The 18,140-nt window shown below is 36.6% G+C and overlaps 1 protein-coding gene across 2 annotated transcripts; it reads left to right on the plus strand.

Annotated features, from left to right (window-relative positions):
* Positions 1-3,814: 3,814 nt before the first annotated feature.
* On the plus strand, positions 3,815-16,283 carry plcd1b (phospholipase C, delta 1b). 2 transcript variants are annotated; one of them, XM_058762433.1, is made up of 15 exons: positions 3,815-4,090; positions 7,038-7,196; positions 8,768-8,996; positions 9,088-9,217; positions 9,548-9,776; positions 10,329-10,530; positions 10,704-10,848; positions 11,011-11,163; positions 13,144-13,293; positions 13,420-13,579; positions 14,605-14,721; positions 14,888-15,066; positions 15,175-15,307; positions 15,391-15,540; positions 15,666-16,282. In XM_058762433.1, exons 1-15 carry the CDS (start codon positions 4,060-4,062, stop codon positions 15,755-15,757), a joined length of 2,259 nt encoding a protein of 752 aa, XP_058618416.1. In that variant the 5' UTR covers positions 3,815-4,059; the 3' UTR covers positions 15,758-16,282. The 2 variants fall into 2 exon arrangements, with proteins under 2 accessions (XP_058618416.1, XP_058618407.1); XM_058762424.1 differs by lacking the exon at positions 3,815-4,090 and adding an exon at positions 6,043-6,453 and having other exon boundaries at positions 15,666-16,283.
* The last annotated feature ends 1,857 nt before the right edge of the window (positions 16,284-18,140 follow it).

Genomic DNA, 18,140 nt, shown 5'->3' on the forward strand with positions numbered 1-18,140 from the left:
GGTCACAGGGGCACATGGTGTGAGAAGAAGGCAAGATTATTTGCTTTAGCAATCTTATTTGAAATTACATGAACTGTAGCTACATAAAAATATGAGTGTGTGAATTTTTTATTTTATTTTACATGTTCAGAAATGCATTTTTTCTTTTCGTCGCCTCAGAGGAACGTTGTGCAATAAGGGTAAGGAAGCAAGGGTCTGCAGCTCCCATCCCTATACTACTAACCAGGATGTCCGCTTAGACAATGCCTCACACTGGCAAGTAATGTGTGACAAAAAAGGAAGATGCAGGGTTCCTGGGTGAACAGGAACACTCAAAGTGATGTGCAAAAAGTGCAACGTGCACCTCTGTTTCACAGCAGAGAAGAAGTGCTTTTTAAAGTTTCACACAGAGTAAAATCTCATTACATGAAGTACATGATATGACACGACACACTACATCAGTGCAACTTCGGTCCTGGAGGGCCACTGTCCTGCAGAGTTTAGCTTCAACTCTGATTAGCTGGGTCCAGGTATGTTCGATTAATGTCTTCAAGATCACTAGAAAGCTACAGGCAGGTGTGCAACTCTGCAGACCTGCACTACGATACAAACATGTATCAAATGGAATATATCAATGTGTTTCAAGTGTTTTTCCCTTTTTACTTAAAGATTCCTTGACGTCTTTGAAAAAGGTTTTTGATTTTGTATTGCTCTCTGTACATTGTCTTATGATATGTAAATTAAGAATTTTCTCTTTGATTCTGCACAATTACTGCACAATGTTGCTCCAAGGAAATGGAAAAATATTTTGGGGTGGAGGGTGGGGGGTGGTCAAAAATGTTTTATCAATAAAATGTTCTCAAATAAACCAAGGAATGATGACATTTTTATCATGTACCATCAAAATGTGTGCAGTAGAGGGATATATATGATGTATCATCTTGCCATCTTTTAAGTTTATATTTGTATATAAATTTAGTCTCTTTAATTAAATAAGAATTTAGATCAAAGTAATCTGACTATTGTAACCAAGGCAAAAAATGCTGCCTTCTGTCTGCATTCTTATCCTGGGCCCCTTCAACATAAAGATGGATTTGGGGAATATGGCCTCTTCCTGAGGCTGCAGATTGGCCTAATGTTAAAATGCACTCATCCCAGAGCTGACGCTGCTGGGAGGGTAAGCCAGCCATGAATGGGACTGCTGATTGGCACAACAGCACACAGATACACTCACTACTCCATGACTATTGTTTTAATAAGGCCAAGCTAAATCGTACACAGAGGGTAAGTAGTGACAAGACATTCACAATGACTTCCTAAAATGACTGAAGAGTTACACATGAAATAACACAGACATTCTTCTGTAAAGTATTTGTCCAGACATGTATTTTATCTTTGATATCTCAGATCTCAGCTTTGCCTGTGAAGGCATTTACTGTACTCTTTGTGACATGTATGGCATGTTAACAACAGGATATAATAATGACCAATCACCTGTGACATACAGGCGACAGGTCGTTTTACAAAAGCTGCATGCTTTAAAAATGAGCTGGGAGAAAACTTGCATACTTTCAGCGTTTTCTCTAAGAATGTATTCGCACGGATCACATGATCACTGGGAAGTTGCTAGGTCACAGTGACTTGTTTTGCTGCCCTTCGTGGAAATAAGCAACACTAAATTATTTTCTACTTTTTCAGTCCTCCTTTTGAATCCAGTACAAACTATACATACCATACAATCTATTGTAAGCTTTATACTTTATTCAAGTATAAAGACTATGTGCACACATATTCCATTATCAGTCATTCACACAAACTGACACAACTTTCAAATATCATTTACTTTCCTAAACCTGAAAGGGACTCAAAAACATAAAATGAATCGCAATGTACTCTATTGACAGTCCTGATATTTCTAAATCACATCCTGAAAACTGCTTAACCCTCTGGGCTACACATACTTGTGCTTGGGAATTACTTCACTAGAACCTGACATACAGTACAAAATGCAGTTCAATTCTTATGGAAATAGCACAAAAATGAGGGCTTGACGACAGATGACATTAACCTCAAAAAGTTCATTAAGCTAATAGAACTTATAAGCAAACATGGTGATTTTATAAAGCAGATTTGATGCTGTACACTACAAATGTGTGTTCCATGGGAATGCTGTAGCCTAAATCATAAAATACCACAGAAACTACCATAGCCTGAGGAAAATTCTTCAACTACTTCTAAGCTTAAATCAATCACAAATCGGACATTGACATTTGTGAAATTGAAGACCCATGAAATGCAGTTGTAGGCGCTTGTCTTTTTCTTCTGACTGTTGGTCTCTTTTGGTTGAGACAGGCTTATCAGACAGTGATAGACTGATAAGTTGCCTTTCAAAAAGCTCAAAAATGACACAACAATCATAAATTATCACATTGCATCGCCTGTTTGCAGCTCACAAATGAGTCAAGAGCTTTACAGTGGTGGTTTTGTTCAGAAAGCATCTGATATATTTTACACAAAAAAACCTTGTGGAATGTTTGCTTTATACTCAGCTGTCACACAGCAGATCTGAGAGCTGAGTTCCTTGATCGCTATCAATCTGCAAAGGAATTCTTTGACAAAAGCAACATTTAAACCTCTCCAGCCACAGTATTTATATACAGAATACCTCAAACCACAGAGGACCACAATCATGTGAAATGATAACCAACACAATTAGGAAGAGGCCCAAGAATGCTTGAATATGTGTTCCAGTTTTCATAGGCCTGTTTGAAGTGAAGAGATGTTTGAGAAATTATTTTTTCTGATGAAAAACAGATTAATTTCATTCATAAATCTCATAAACAAATATCTTGACCCTATATATCTTCCAATACATAAGGTATTTCATATATCTTCTGTTTATATACGTATATAAAATATATACACTGTAAAAAATGTTTCAAGAACAGTAAGAGTTTGTGCTGCCTTAACAGTCAACTTGAAATTTTAAGTTATACTACTAAATGACAACTTACAACTGAGTTAACTGTACTTTGCTGTGATGTATATAAGTTGTACTAAGTATATGCATTTACACTGCATGCAAAATTATAATTATTAGCATGTTGTGAGCTCGGTGTTTTAAAATATATATATTTTTAATATACAAATATGAAATGTTGGAAAAAATGCAAAGATAGGCTACTATGAAAGTAAACTGCCAGTGAAAATGCTGAGTGGCTAGTAAATTTGGAAAACCACTAGCCACAGTGGCTGGTGAGCAAAAACGTTAATGTCAAGCCCTGTGTATATATATATATATATATATATATATATATATATATATATATATATATATATATATATATATTGTTTTGCATGTGCATTATCATTATTTTCATGCAATGGAAACATTTTTAGATGCATAGCTTTAAAAAGTCAAAATTTCAAATATAGTAGGCTATATTTGAATCCAAAGTAACCACACTCAGTAATGTAGCTTTATCCCTTTAAACAACTGCCTACTTATCGGTTATATGACTCCGAAAAATAAAAAGGTGAAAAAATTGTTACTCACATGACTGGCTCACTGCTTTCCAGCCTGTAAATTATTAGTGCCGCCTGACAGATTCACTACAATAATAGTGCATATTTGCTCTCAGACATGACTAGTGTAAGTGTCTACAGCTCTAATTACAGGTGCAGCACGTAGTGGACGTTAAAGAACTGCTTCTCCAGAATAAAACAAACCAAACATTCAATCTCAGTCTGGATTTGCTTTACTACTGTTTGAGTATAATTTATCATGACCCCTACAGGCAACTGAAAGCACAGCATGCCGTTCTAAGATGCTGAAGCGCTCAGTGGGAGTGGCTCATCATGAGATATCTTTTGCCGAGACGACAGCAGCCACAGGCAGGTAATCTGTACCTGTGAAGAGAAGGCTGGAGGAATAGTGCAGCTCTCAGTTGCGTCTGTTTTGCGCCAGCGAGACTTTGCGAAGTTTTATGTTGTTTATTTTTGCGTGTGAACTTCTGGAGTCGAGAACACTGGACAGATTGTGAACGAGGAGGATATAACAGTCTACTGTATTTACGAGAAATGGATTCCAACGGCATTGCTGAGAAACAAGGTAGGTGTTGAATGAAAACTAAAACGGAACTTTGTTGCAACTGAATTAAAATGATTCCGAAATGTCATAAAAGTCAGTCGAACAAACTTCTGAAGTTCAGTTTGAGAGCAGTGAATGTTCACCAGACCTGTTCACTAAACCTGCACGCGCTCTTGAGTTTCAGCCACGCGCAACTGAATGTTAACTATTACCAAACACGATTCCTAATTTATGAAATATTCATTTAAAGGTCGATCTTGCAAACAACGGAGAGGGGGAAACAAACTGAAGATGAACCAAGTTTTATTTAATGTTTTATATTAGATATTGAACTTGCGCACTAATTTTGAAAATACTTTTCAAAAAAGTATTGAAAATCACTTTTTTTTTTCCTTTTTTTTTTCTTTCTCAGACAGCTATTTCTGTGTATGTCGTATGATAAACGCATGAATGGGTGGTGTACAGTGTAAATTGAGTTAGAGGACACAATATGGCTGCCACACCCTTAGTAACTTTGTATTGTCATGTGTTGGGTGTATTTGTCCATCTCTTACAGTGCTCGAATTTTGTAGCAATATAATAACCTTCTAGATTTTCTATTGAGGATGAGGCACAGGAGAGGTGTCAGTAGCCTGGAGCAACATTCCGTTGACTGTCTCACATAACATCCCTTTCATTACTTTAGTTCCTCTGCCTGAAATGTCTGTCAAATTATGGGTTTACTCACTTCTTTAAACCAAGGCTCAGCTCACTTTACGGTGTTTTTCAACAGATCACAGTTTTTTTTTTTTAAAGTGACACAAATATTCTTAAAAAGAAAAACACTTTTTTTTATATATCCAGTTTGTGCAGGGTTTTTCCCAGAAGGTGATAAGGTGTTACAGTAAACGTAACCTCCGTTTGGGTTCTTAAAAAGCCTAAGGCATCTAAATGACTGCGTGCTTGTTGTGTACACACCTCCTGAATCTCCAGTATCTCTGTCATCCAGACGGATATGAATAGGATCTAACTGTCCGCTCTCGCACTGAAATGGCAGCAGGAAGCAGCCTGTGGGTTTGTAGGGGCAGATAGACTCACTACAAATTGTCTTAATATTACCGGGGCAAAAACTCCATAGAACCACTGCAAGTGTTTGCATTCTTTAACAGAACGCTGTCATGTACATAGATGCATATCTGAATCCAAAACAAACATAATGCAATGTCAACAAAAGACAGTTAGGGCATAACTTTGTTTAAAAGCGGCTATATAGAAGCTGTTGTGCAATAAACAAATGTTTACAATGAAAATTAGTTACAGAAATGTGGAAAGAAATTTAAAAATTATGTAAACATCAATGTGGCCTTTATCAGTTTTATACAGCTGTTTTTATTCATATTTTGAATGAGTTTTTATTATTTCCAGTTTTCATCTTAGTTTAGGTTTTTTATTTTATTCTTTTTTTAAATTTAACTTTAGTTTATTGCACTTTGTCATTTTAGTATTTCATTTTAAACTTTAGATGCCAAGGTATTCTCATCTAAGGTTTGTGTTTTATTTCAGCTTTCAATTTATAAAAGATGTATTAAATATTTTTATTTAACAAATATATAATTAGCTTGGCCTTATAAATTTAAACATCTAAAAAATATAAACAATATTTATATTGACATTGCAGAGCAAAAACATTCTGCTTTTCACATGTCTACCTCTTATTAAAGCGCATGTTAGATAATATTTCTCAGTTCGCTTAATAGACTATGCCAAATGCCACCAAGTGAGGCATTAACATCTTTTCTGAAATGAAAAAGGCCGAATTCTGAAACGGTCAATATTACTACCATCATAATAGAACAGCATTTTAAGGGTTAACAGAAATCCACCGGAGATAATGGGATGAGATCTCAAGTGTGGCTGCTGGCAAATACAGCCACTAGATGGCGCCATGGATTCTGCACAGAAAGACACTCGAGAAAAAAAAAGAAAGCCCAACAGGTTTTGGTAACACCGGCTGTTTGGCATGTATTCGCGCTTGACGCTTTGGACTGTAGCCTGAAGTATACTTTTAATAACTATACTTTATTAAATCTATCTTTAAACAAACATCCTTAAAGTGTTGTTTGAATTCACCAACGAATATGAGATCAGGTGTCACTACAGTCTTATTCTAGGGATGAACTTTGGATTAGTACACGCCCCGAATCCGGGGACAAGTGAGTGAGCACAACACAGCAGGTCGTTGGGATATGTTTGTGGCTGCCTTATTCAGAAGAAGTTTTGATTTTTGTTACGGAATATTCACGATATGCAGTGTGTACGAAGACAACCAGCGCGGACCAAATCTCAAGAGTCCTTATACCGAGCGCAGATGAAAACAACCTCGAGAAACAACATGAAACGTCTCGGTAGGACAATGAATAAAACAATAATTTTATGTGTAATCTGAGTACTTGACGTTTCATACTTGCCTTTACAGTGGCATTCAGTTGGTTATTTAAAGATGTGTATAGTTCATTGACAAGCACATCGAGGAAATTGTCTTGATTGTATCTAGAAAGCAGTGTAGGGAGCTTTTGCTATTGTCGTAAATAGAGCAAGAACACATCACACCTAATTGATTCATGGTTGTGTTTAAATTACTCATAAATACACTCCACGCCTTTGTAAATAATTAATTTGTGCTATGGCAGTTTGAGCTAATGTTACAGGTCCTGGTTGGTGTCAGGTGTCTGCAGTGTGTGTTCACCTCTTTTTATGGAGAGTCTTTTGTGTTTTACATAAAAGTTTATAAGCCACATTTTCTTCCTCAGCAGCTGGACTCATGAATGGGTTCCTTCCTCAATTGGACCACAGAGCGACAATACAATCCTTTTTGTTTGTTCCGCCTTCATAAAAAGGATGTTGAGGGAAATGATCCACAAATCTGTCTTTCAGAATGAGCTTTGAAAGAATGATCACATGAGCAGTCTTGCTCTTGTCCTCCCCACAGGTTTGGAGGGTGACGGGGAGCTGCAGTTCCTGATGAATGGCGGAGATCTTGTGAAAGTCCGTTCGGGATCATGGAAAAAGACACGCTACTACAAACTACAGGAGGACTGCAAGACCATGTGGCATGAATCCAAAAAGACCTTGAAGTCCAAACAGACATGTGAGTCCCAAAAAGGATGTGCGCAGGGGTGTGTCAGTCAACCCTTTCTTTGCTCATGTGCTCGTGTCCTGCACTGACCTATATTGTGTTTTGTTTGTCAGTATGAATGTTGATGAATGACTGTCACAGAAGTTACTACAGCGCTTCTTTCCTCAAATCCACATTTTTAAGCATAAACTGGGTCAAATGAATACATAAAACCTAAATGAAGTTGCATATAATATGTACATGCAGTATAACATTAATGTCTGTGACAGTGAAATTATCTTACTTTATTTAATATTAAAGTTATTTTATCTATAATGAATACTATTGTCATGTTTGTGCCAACAAAATCAGTTGGACTGAGGCCGATGTTTACTGGGTGTGGTTCAAAAATACTGATATAGACATTGACATTGCTTGTGATTTATTGAATTATTGATTATTGATAAAAATTCATACTTTTATTCAGCAGGGATGCATTTAATTGATCAAATGGGGTAGTAAAGATATTTATAATGCTACAAAATATTCCTGTCTCAGATAAATGCTGTTCTTTTGGCCCTCTGTTCATCAAAGAGTCCTGAAATATATCATGGTCTCAACGATATTTAGTGGCACAATTGTGTTCAACATTAATAGTAATTATAAAAGTTTCTATAGCATCAAATCAGCATATTAAATGATTTGTGAAGGATCACTTGACACTGAAGACTGGAGTAATGATGCTGAAAATTCACAGGAATAAATTACGTTTTAAAATATATCAAAATAGTCATTTTAAATTGTAATAAAATTAACAATATTACAGTTTTTACTGTATTTTTGATCAAATAAATGCAGCCTTGGTCAGCATAAGAGATTTTAAAAAACATTATTAAATCTCTTAACTCCAAACGTCTGAATTATGTATGATTATATCATTATATCTTTACATCATAATAATGTCATGGTGATCTCTTGCTTTTAAGATGTAATTAATCAAAAGGGCCATTGATGAAAAAAATGTTTCTCCAAATTAGCTATTTGTGTACTAGCTGTGTGTTTTACTACAGCACATTAAAGTTATATTGTCATTTTATGACCAGTGCTGTAAAATACAAGCCTGGGGCTATGCTTAAAACGTATGTATATTTTCCCTCAAAGTATGCAAATGTCCAAAATCAAGCTTCCAATGCTTTTTTCTGATGCATGACCTTTTCTGCATAGAATTTCCATATGCATATTACCGTGATGATACAGCGTTTAACAGCAGTCCCTAATAGAAACTAGGAAAAACTGCTAAAAGGAAATATCTTTATTATAAACATCGTTTTCAATGGTTTTAACCATAAATCACTGTAAGCATACTTAGATATTTTTACTGGAAAATAAAGTCGAGTTACTGATTTTAAAAAACTGACATCAGGTAATCACAAATTTTGGACATGAATCATCCAAAATATTACCTCACCATTTCATTCTCAGTACAGATCTTAAACTGCAGTGTTATTTTTGATAATGTTGGGAAAGCCATAGATGATCTGGTTCTGGGTTCAGTGGGACCCACATTGCTATGCATTATTTTTCTGTATCTGTCTCCCACCCAGTCTCTGTTGAGGACATTGACGAGGTACGAACAGGTCGGCATACGGAGGGTTTGAGGAAATACACAGAGGATTCAGTGGAGGGTCGAGCGTTCTCCATCCTGTTTAAGGGCCGACAGAAGGGCCTGGACCTGATCGCCAGCTCTGAGGAGGAAGCCAAGAAGTGGGTCGGCGGTTTGGAGAAGGTCATCTCAAACATAAAGAACCTCACTCCTCAGAAGAAAACAGAGCAGTATCCTTTTCAAACACCTGTGACGTTGAGATGCAATTCAAGCGTTGTTCTTTCAAATCTCTTATTAATTGTCCTTACATCAGAGCTCCAGCTGGATCTACAGCTGTTTGCGTAAAGCAGATACAAACTTTGATAACAAGATCAGTCAGAAAGAGATGAAGAGCTTTCTACAAGACATCAACATTGAGGTGGATGAAGACTACGCTGAAATGCTCTTTCAGGTAATGTTTTGTCTATAATGTTGTTTCCACAGTGCTACATCTCATGCATTAACTAACAATAAGCAATACATTTTATACAGTATTTATTGAACATTGTTAGTGTTTAGTTAATAAAAACACAAATGTTCGTTGTTAGTTTGTGTTAGCTCGGGTCCATTAAATATTATTAAGAGACACTTTTGATTTTAATAATATATTAGTAAATGTTGAAATTAACATTAGCTAAGATTATTAAATGCTTTAGAAGTAGAAGTTCATGTTAACAACAAATTGAACCTTAAAGTGTTCCCCACACAAGACTTGACTAGAAACACCCGTTTCCTCTTTCAGAAATGTGACAAATCAAAGTGCGGATTCCTGGAGGGCAAGGAGATTGAGCATTTCTATGAAATCCTGACACAAAGAGAGGAGATTGATGTCATCTATGGAGAGTATGCAAAGACAGATGGTCTCATGAGCGCCGCTGACCTGGTCAACTTCCTGTTGAATGAACAGAGAGAAGACGTGTCTCAGAATGATGCCCTTCAGCTTATTGAGAAATATGAACTTGATGAAAATGGTAATGCCTCCTGCTTGAGTTACTCTTGTTTGTAAGTTGCTGTGGATAAAACATCTGCTATACACTACCATTCAAAAGTTTGGGTTCAGTTTTTTTTTTTTTTTTTTTTTTAAGAAATGACTTGTTCAGCAAGAATGCATTCAATTGATGAATTTCATATCAGAAATGAAAGTAAAGACAAGTAAATGTTACAAAATATTTTTATTTCAAATAAATGTTGTTCTTTTGAACATTATATTCTTTAAAGAATAAATGAATGGTTTTCACAAAAATATTAAGCAATTAAGTTTATATTCAAAAATAAATGTTTTTTGAGCAGCAAGTCAGTATATTAGAATGATTTCTAAAGGATCATGTGACACTGAAAATTGGAGTAATGATTTTGCCACAGAAGGAATAAATTACATTTTAAGATACAAAAAATCTTGCCAATCACAAATTTTTGAGAGATAGTGTGAGTAAATGTATTTAGTTTCAGTCTCGGGGATAAAAAATGCAAGTGTAACTACAATGTTTTTGTAATTGCATGTCTGTGTTTTTCACTTGTTGTAGCCAAAGCCAAACAGCAAATGACAAAGGATGGCTTCCTCATGTACTTGCACCAGCTGGAGGGGCTGATCTTTAACCCGGCTCATAAAGGTGTTTACCAGGACATGAACCAGCCTCTCAACCATTACTTCATCTCCTCCTCTCACAACACATACCTGCTGGAGGACCAGCTCAAAGGACCCAGCAGCACTGAGGCATATATAAAGTAATCATGTCAATCATTCAACATTTGTTTGCATTTTTAATGAAATAGTTTAAAGATGAAATGCATTATTAAATGATTAGATACTAGCTTCATAATGAAAGTATCTCAATTAATTTACCTTTCTTAAAACGTGGCTTATTTTTGGAGTACCAAGTTGCATTGTCCCTCCATAGAGCACTTCTGAAGGGCTGCCGCTGTGTGGAGTTGGACTGCTGGGATGGATCAGATGGAGAGCCGGTCATTTACCATGGATACACTCTCACCTCAAAGGTCCTCTTCAAAGATGTGATCAAAGCCATTCAAGAATATGCCTTTAAGGTAAAAAAAAAAAATGATAACAATGAATGCAAACAGCTGTCATTTCACCAAGATAATATAGTGACGGATAATGTTTGTTTTGGGACTTGTAGAGCTTGTCCTTCTGGTGTGCTTTCCACGTGTGCCTGACTGTCAACAGTGTGTTTTTTTTCCTTTTACCAGACGTCTGAGTATCCTGTGATCCTATCTTTGGAGAACCACTGCAGTGTGGAGCAGCAGAAGATCATGGCTCAGCACTTGATCTCCATCCTGGGTAGTGCTCTGGTCACCAAACCCCTCGGAGATCAGATGCCGACATGCCTCCCTTCCCCAGAGGTTAGTGATTGCAAAATGTTAATGTTCAGTAATCCGCTAAGCCATGTTATACAGGCATATTCAGCTGCAAGACTATGTAAGGGATACCGTATGTTAATCTGGTCATTATAAAATACAAAATAAACTGGACCGAGAAGTTTTGTAATAATGATGACAGACTGGTTTTATGCAGTCCTGGTAAATACACACGCCTAATGGTTAGAGAGTTGGACTCGTAATCCAAAGGTTGTGAGTTCGAGTCTCAGGTCTGGCAGGGATTGTAGGTGGGGGGAGTGAATGTCCAGCGCTTTCTCCACCCTCAATACCACAACTGAGGTGCCCTTGAGCAAGGCACCAAACCCCCAACTGCTCCCCGGGTGCCGCAGCATTGGCTGCCCACTGCTCCAGGTGTGTGTTCACGGTGTGTGTGTTCACTGCTGTCTGTGTGCACTTTGGATGGAATAAATGCAGAGCACAAATTCTGAGTATGGGTCACCATACTTGGCCACATGTCACGTCACTTTCACTTTTTCACTTTAGAAAGAGACAATGGTGGAATGGAAAGAGACACAGTGTTGGAAATTGGTCGCCAGGAAAGGTGATCAAAATATTTAGTTGGGATTCAATGATATTAACATTCTGGCCGATGCAATATGCCAAAGTTCGTTTTTTGTTGCTGATAACGATACCTGGAAAACTTTTAAGGATTTATTTATGATCCCAGAAAAACTTTTACAATTTTAGTGCATTTAAAGAGTTTTTTTTATTTTATTTTTTTATATATATATATATATGTATGTGTATGTGTGTGTGTGTATATGTTGCTGTCTGTGCAGGGTCAGAAAGCTCTCGGATGCCAATCTTATGGGTTGTGAGTGATATGAGGGTAATTAATGATAGAATTTTCATTTTTTGGTGAACTATAATCCCTTTAATACAACCGACCAACCAACGATACCTGGAACTGAAGATCCAATATTTCTTCATACAGATAGATAACCGATATGGTACCAAAATGTCACGTTCCTACTATTTAGTGGATGGAATTCACAAATATTTGACCACAGAATGCCTTGTTTGACCAATTTAGAAAGGGTTCTAGTGAGCAGAGTAATGAACCAAAGTAAAGCATGTCTGTTTGGAGTAAATGTGCACAGGATTATTATATGCATTTATACAAATTGAATATTTACTTAAAATCTGTTGAAATGTGTTTAAAGAGCAAAGCAGCTGATTTAATCCAGTAGCTGTGGCTTTAGACGCGAGACCCAAGAGAGTTTTCCAGCTTGTCTGAACAGGAGATGCTTTCAGGATGGAATTCTGTGGAATGTGTGGAATTTATACAGCTGCTCTCTATTTGAAATCGTCGCTGCATTTCAAACTCTCTTTGTTTCAACCATTCACAAAATTACAAATGTCAACTCAGAAACACTAGACTGACACCTTCAGCACATCAATTATGCTCGCATACTGCGAAATGAGGAAATGGCAAATGCAGAGTTATGCGACCACATTGGTCCATCGTGGTTTTGTGGTGACCTGCTTTGAAAGACTCTGCTTTGAGTTACTATGGAGACTGGTGCTTTGCCTGCTGGGGAGCGGATGATTATCATAGCTTACATAATGTTGTTTTCCATTCCCCTCAGTCAAGGTGTGGCCTGTCCCAGTCACTGTCACTGTCACTGTCACAGTCAACAATACAAACGCTGCTGTTCTCCAGGGTATCAGTTACAGCTAAAGCTTCCAAAAACTTCTGTTAGAAACACCGTACCAAATGTCAAAATCAATATGCGGTAAATATGCTGTGTATTTTCTCCATGTAGAAATACCAAAATTTGATAGTGTTCTGCACTATTAAGCTGGCATCTGAGAATTTTTCAGAGAATCATTTTTTCATAGACAACTGTAAGTTGCTATTAAAATGATATTTGCAGTTCCTTTTTGGTGACACTAGTTGTTAAATACACGTTTACACATATGGCTGTGTCTTTTATTATCTAGGAGCTCAAAGGCCGGTTCATAGTCAAAGGGAAAAGACTAGACAAACTTGAGGACATGTTTGCAGAAGAGTCCAAAACAGCAGAGGAAGAAAGTGTAACGGAGGAAGAAGATGATGAAGGTGATGAAGAAGACCAGGAAAAGAAGTCTAGTGTAAGCTGATTTCTGTGCTCTCTTTCTTATGTTCATATGTGACCATGGAAAGAAAAAAAGTCGATTTCTTTTGATGTTCAATTTTTCTTTTTTTTTCTTTTTTATAATTACACACATTCAAAACAGAAAACAAAGTCGCTGAAGTTGGCGAAGGAGCTGTCTGATATCGTGATCTATTGCAAGAGTGTCCACTTCCGTGGGTTTGAGGATTCCCGGGACAAGCAGTCCTTTTATGAGATGGCCTCCTTCAAAGAGGGAAAAGCTGTGAAACTGGCGGAGGAATCAGGTGTGATGTCACGACTAATGCCGCTCAGACACAACACAGGCTATTAAACACATGAGACGCAGACTTGGACTCTGTCCAGCTGCACAGATTTATTACGCTGCAAAATACACAGTCAGAAACGTGCATAACGTCATGAATGATGGTTCTGCATGAGGGAGACCTTTGACACAGCTTTGAATATGGAAACGAGCAGGTGACTAACAAGGAAAAGAGCCGTTCATATATTCATCACTTTACTGGACAGCAAAAAGAGAGACCGATTTTATTCATGAACGTATAATTATCTATTAAAATCTAAAAGAAAAATTGAAATCTATACAAATTTTATTTATAGTAATTTACACAGAAGTTACAGCATCTAAAACAATGTACACTACAGTTCAAGTGTTTGAAGTCACTAAGATTATTTTTATTTTAAGATTAGTTTTTAAATTAATATTTTTATTTTTATTCAGCAAAGATTAATTAAATTGATCAAAACTGACAGGAAAGACCTTTATAATATTACAAAAGACTACTATTTAAAAAAAGCTGTTCTTTTGAACTTTCTATTTATCAAAAGTTTCCACAAAATTATTAAGCTGCTTTTTGACATGGTTGATAAGAAATGTTTCTTAAGCACCAAATTAGCATATTAAATTTTTTTTTTGAAGGATCATTTGACACTGTACTGACAGTAATGAACAGCAGTAATGGCTGCTAAAAATTAAGCCTTGACATTTCAGGAATAAAATGTATAAAAACAGAAAATGTATATTTTAATTTTTAATAATATTTTGCAATATTACCTTTTTTTTTTTTTTTTTTTTTTAATACTGTATTTTGCAGAAAATGCAGCCTTGGTGTGTGTGGGTGTGTATATGTACATATTATTATATTTATATATAAATCACACCAATCTTTTGAACATTAGTGTACATTTTGACCTAAAATCATCTGCCTTTCAAAATCTTTTCTGCCTGTATGTCTATTTGTCAACTATCCAAACACATTCCTTAGCTAATAATTGTATTTTTCTGTCACAGTGAACGATTATATCCGTCACAATATAGACAAACTCAGCCGGATTTACCCAGCAGGACTGAGGACGGACTCCTCAAACTATAACCCAGTGCCTCTGTGGAACGCAGGCTGTCAGATAGGTAAAGAAGATGTGAATTTTCTATCCACCATACAACTGACACCAAGACGTGTATATTCAAATCTAGTTAGAGTGGAAGTTGATGTTAATGTCACAGTGCTAAACTTAAAAGGTTTCTTCGAACCTGATTGAAACGATCCATTTGATCTCCCTTTTCTATCTCCCAGTGGCCCTTAACTTCCAGACGCCCTGCCCAGAGATGGATCTGAACCAGGGGCTCTTCCTCCAGAACGGACAGAGTGGTTACAACCTCAAGCCTTCTTACCTACGAGACCGAGACACTAAATTTGACTCAATGACTCTTCCCGATGGACCGTGGTTAAAGAATAAGACTCTTCATGTGATGGTAACGGATCTGTAGCTGCATATCTTTTTTTTTTTTGAATATTAGACTTTTTATTTTCCAGTTACAATGCTGCATGTTACATGTGCTCTGTTTCTGTTTGTCTAATAGGTGATCACAGCCCAACAGTTACCCAAAGTGAGCAAAAGGAAGTCCTCCATTGTTGATCCCATTGTGAAAGTGCAGATCTATGGTGTGCCGGCCGATACTGCTGCGATGGAAACGCTGTACATTGAGAATAACGGTACAATAACTCTCTAAATGTGCTCAGTCAGGACTCTCCTCAGGATCAAGATGTTGGCTAATCGTTCTCTATTGTTTCTCAAGGCTTCAACCCCATGTGGAATGAGAACTTCCAGTTTGATGTGCGTGTGCCAGATCTAGCCCTTGTGCGCTTTTTGATTGAGGACTACGACTCCGGTTCGAACAATGAATTTATTGGCCAGTACACACTTCCCTTTAACAGCCTAAAGAATGGTTAGTGTGTTTAAATACATGCTCATCTCTTTGTTTTTTGTAAATTGCCATTGCTTTCTTTTGCATGGTAAATATTACTATAACCACATAAGCAGAGATTCAATAGTTTGTTTGTTATACCACAGGATATCACCACGTGCCACTACTCAATAAGAATGGAGACCACCTTTCCTCCGCTGGACTGTTCGTTCACATCATGGTTGTGGATGCTGAATAACACATGATTTATACTGTATCTGAGATGATGATGATATGTGGAAGGGTCGGCAAAAAATGAGGCAGCTTGAGTGATTCTAATGGGTAAATGAGAAATTGTGCGAATAGAGCAACTTTTCTGAAGTTGTGATGATGATGATCTCGCATATCAATAACTTTTTGTACTTTTTGCAGTTTGTAAAATACATTTATACATTTTAGTATGCCAAATAGATTACTTAACATTGAGTGTCAATCTTTAAGATTAGTTAAACTGAACAGTTTTTAGATATTCAGATTTTAGCAGAGGAATAATTTGATGGTGGAATTACCGCTTCATCCTCTGGGTAGTTTCTCTAGATACATGTTTTTAAGCCTGCTTTAGACTTTATATCTTTGTCTTATACGTAGTTACATACCACATGCAAGTTATGTCATTATTAAATAAATGAGGTACTTTAAATGCCATGATACTCATAAAATCAGTGTTTTTGATCAAACACATTGCCAACTGTAAACATCCATGTTAAGGTGAAATAAATGTAAGTTATTCAAAACTGTATGTTTTAAGTTTTTTTTTATTCTGTATTAGCTTCAACCAGAGAAAAGAGGCATGAAGAAAGTTTAATGAGTTTGTGGGACGATGCCATATTTGGCAGTTTAGACACTTGGTTTCATATCTACAAGACTGTAAGACTGAGCTCTACTAGTGTGGACATCCAGTCCATATGAAAGCAGAAGAAAAACTGCATTACTTTGGTAATATCGCAGACAACTTGAGAATTGGATGACATTAGCATATATTTGAAAGAGTATCACTTCATATTATGCTCCACAGTCTATATGCTATGATAAAGCGAAATATTAAGGGTGTATTCACACTTGTCTTGTTTGGTTCGATTGAATCAAACAAGTTCATTTCCCCCCTTGGTGCGGATCTTTTGGGCAGGTGTGAATGGAAGCAGTCGCACTCTTGTGTGGACCAAACGAACTCTGGTACGGTTGAATGGATAAACCAAGGAATGGATGACCTTAAGCACAGGTTTGGTTTTGTTTACAGTTTCTGGTTCACTTGCAAAAAGGGACCAAACCAAAAAAAAAAAAAACCTACATTTGGTCCGGTGTTCTGTCGATTTGTGCTACACTGTCAGATTTTGCTACCTCCCATTAAAACAGTGGGTAGTACAATTCGACAACGAAAAATGCTACCTGTCAAATTATGATTTATTAATGTCTAAACCTACCCTTACAGTAATGCAAATACAGTAATTATGTGTTATATTCGCGGTTGTGGCTAGAAGGGATACAGCTACCGGAAACCAACAATAAATATTTGTTTCTACCTATTAGATTGTGTTTTATTAATGTCTACACCTACCCCAATCCAAAACCTACCCATACAGTAATGCAGATACATTAAATATTGTTGTTCAGCATGAGAAAAAAGACGCAATATTGATTTGCGCATGCGCATTAAGCCCTGGTAGGAAAATCTGACGGGTAGGATAAAATGTCAGGACACCGGACCAAAGCAAGTGAACTAGCGGACTTTCCTGGTGTGAATACAATGCTGCCTTCACGTGCTATCGGAATTATCGTAAATACGAGTTTCCTAATCGGAAATTGGACGTGAACGGCCTCTCAAGTCGTATTTACTAATGAGAAATTCGGAAAATAATTTTGATACCGGAGTTATGGTGGAGGGAACGACCATTCCTGCTGTCAATACTGTTCTCACAACAACTACATCCCTTTGTCTTGTCGCTAAAGTAGTGTATTTATAGGCTAGATATGAACAATCACGCGAAGCATATTGTATGTTTTATAAGCAGTGAAATAAGCATGTATTTGACCGAAATTCCAGAATTGTCAGCGAACTGCATGTATAGCGCGGTGAATGTTTATATGATTGTCAACCAATGGGATGCTACATTTTATTCTTTCCCACATTAAAGCACTTGAATACGACAAGCTCGTAATCACGACTTCATAAATAGGAAATAGGAAATTTCCGATAGCACGTGAAGGCAGCATAAGATTCTGCACTATTTGTAGAATCACAAGTTGATCATGTGATTCTTATGTATGGATGTTTTTTTGTTCTTTGGATCATCTCAAATTATACTGGAAAACATAATCATAAGAATTTGCACAAACTTGTAGAGTTCATGCAGCTTTTGAGTGATGAACCGCATGCTAAGACATCCAAAATTCAGGTTTTAAATTAAACTCATCTCAAATCATTATACTGATAAAATAAATTAATTTTAAATGTAACTACAAATGTATTAAATCAAATACAAAAAAGCATTTCTGCTACATCCCAGACTTTGACCCAACTGTATTTACTGAAGTTGTAAAGCTTTCTTGTTACCAGCATTTACACTATCATTTTCTAAAGTAAT

The sequence above is a fragment of the Onychostoma macrolepis genome, chromosome 02 (assembly GCF_012432095.1).
Source record: "Onychostoma macrolepis isolate SWU-2019 chromosome 02, ASM1243209v1, whole genome shotgun sequence".
In the NCBI taxonomy this organism is placed as follows: Eukaryota; Metazoa; Chordata; class Actinopteri; order Cypriniformes; family Cyprinidae; genus Onychostoma; species Onychostoma macrolepis.

Coding starts and splice junctions, on each gene's coding strand:
- plcd1b (XM_058762424.1), top strand. CDS start 6,354: ATGCAGTGTGTACGAAGACAACCAGCGCGGACCAAATCTCAAGAGTCC. Junction 8,997..9,087: donor CCTCAGAAGAAAACAGAGCA/GTATCCTTTTCA, acceptor TCAGAGCTCCAG/CTGGATCTACAGCTGTTTGC. Junction 9,218..9,547: donor ACGCTGAAATGCTCTTTCAG/GTAATGTTTTGT, acceptor TTCCTCTTTCAG/AAATGTGACAAATCAAAGTG.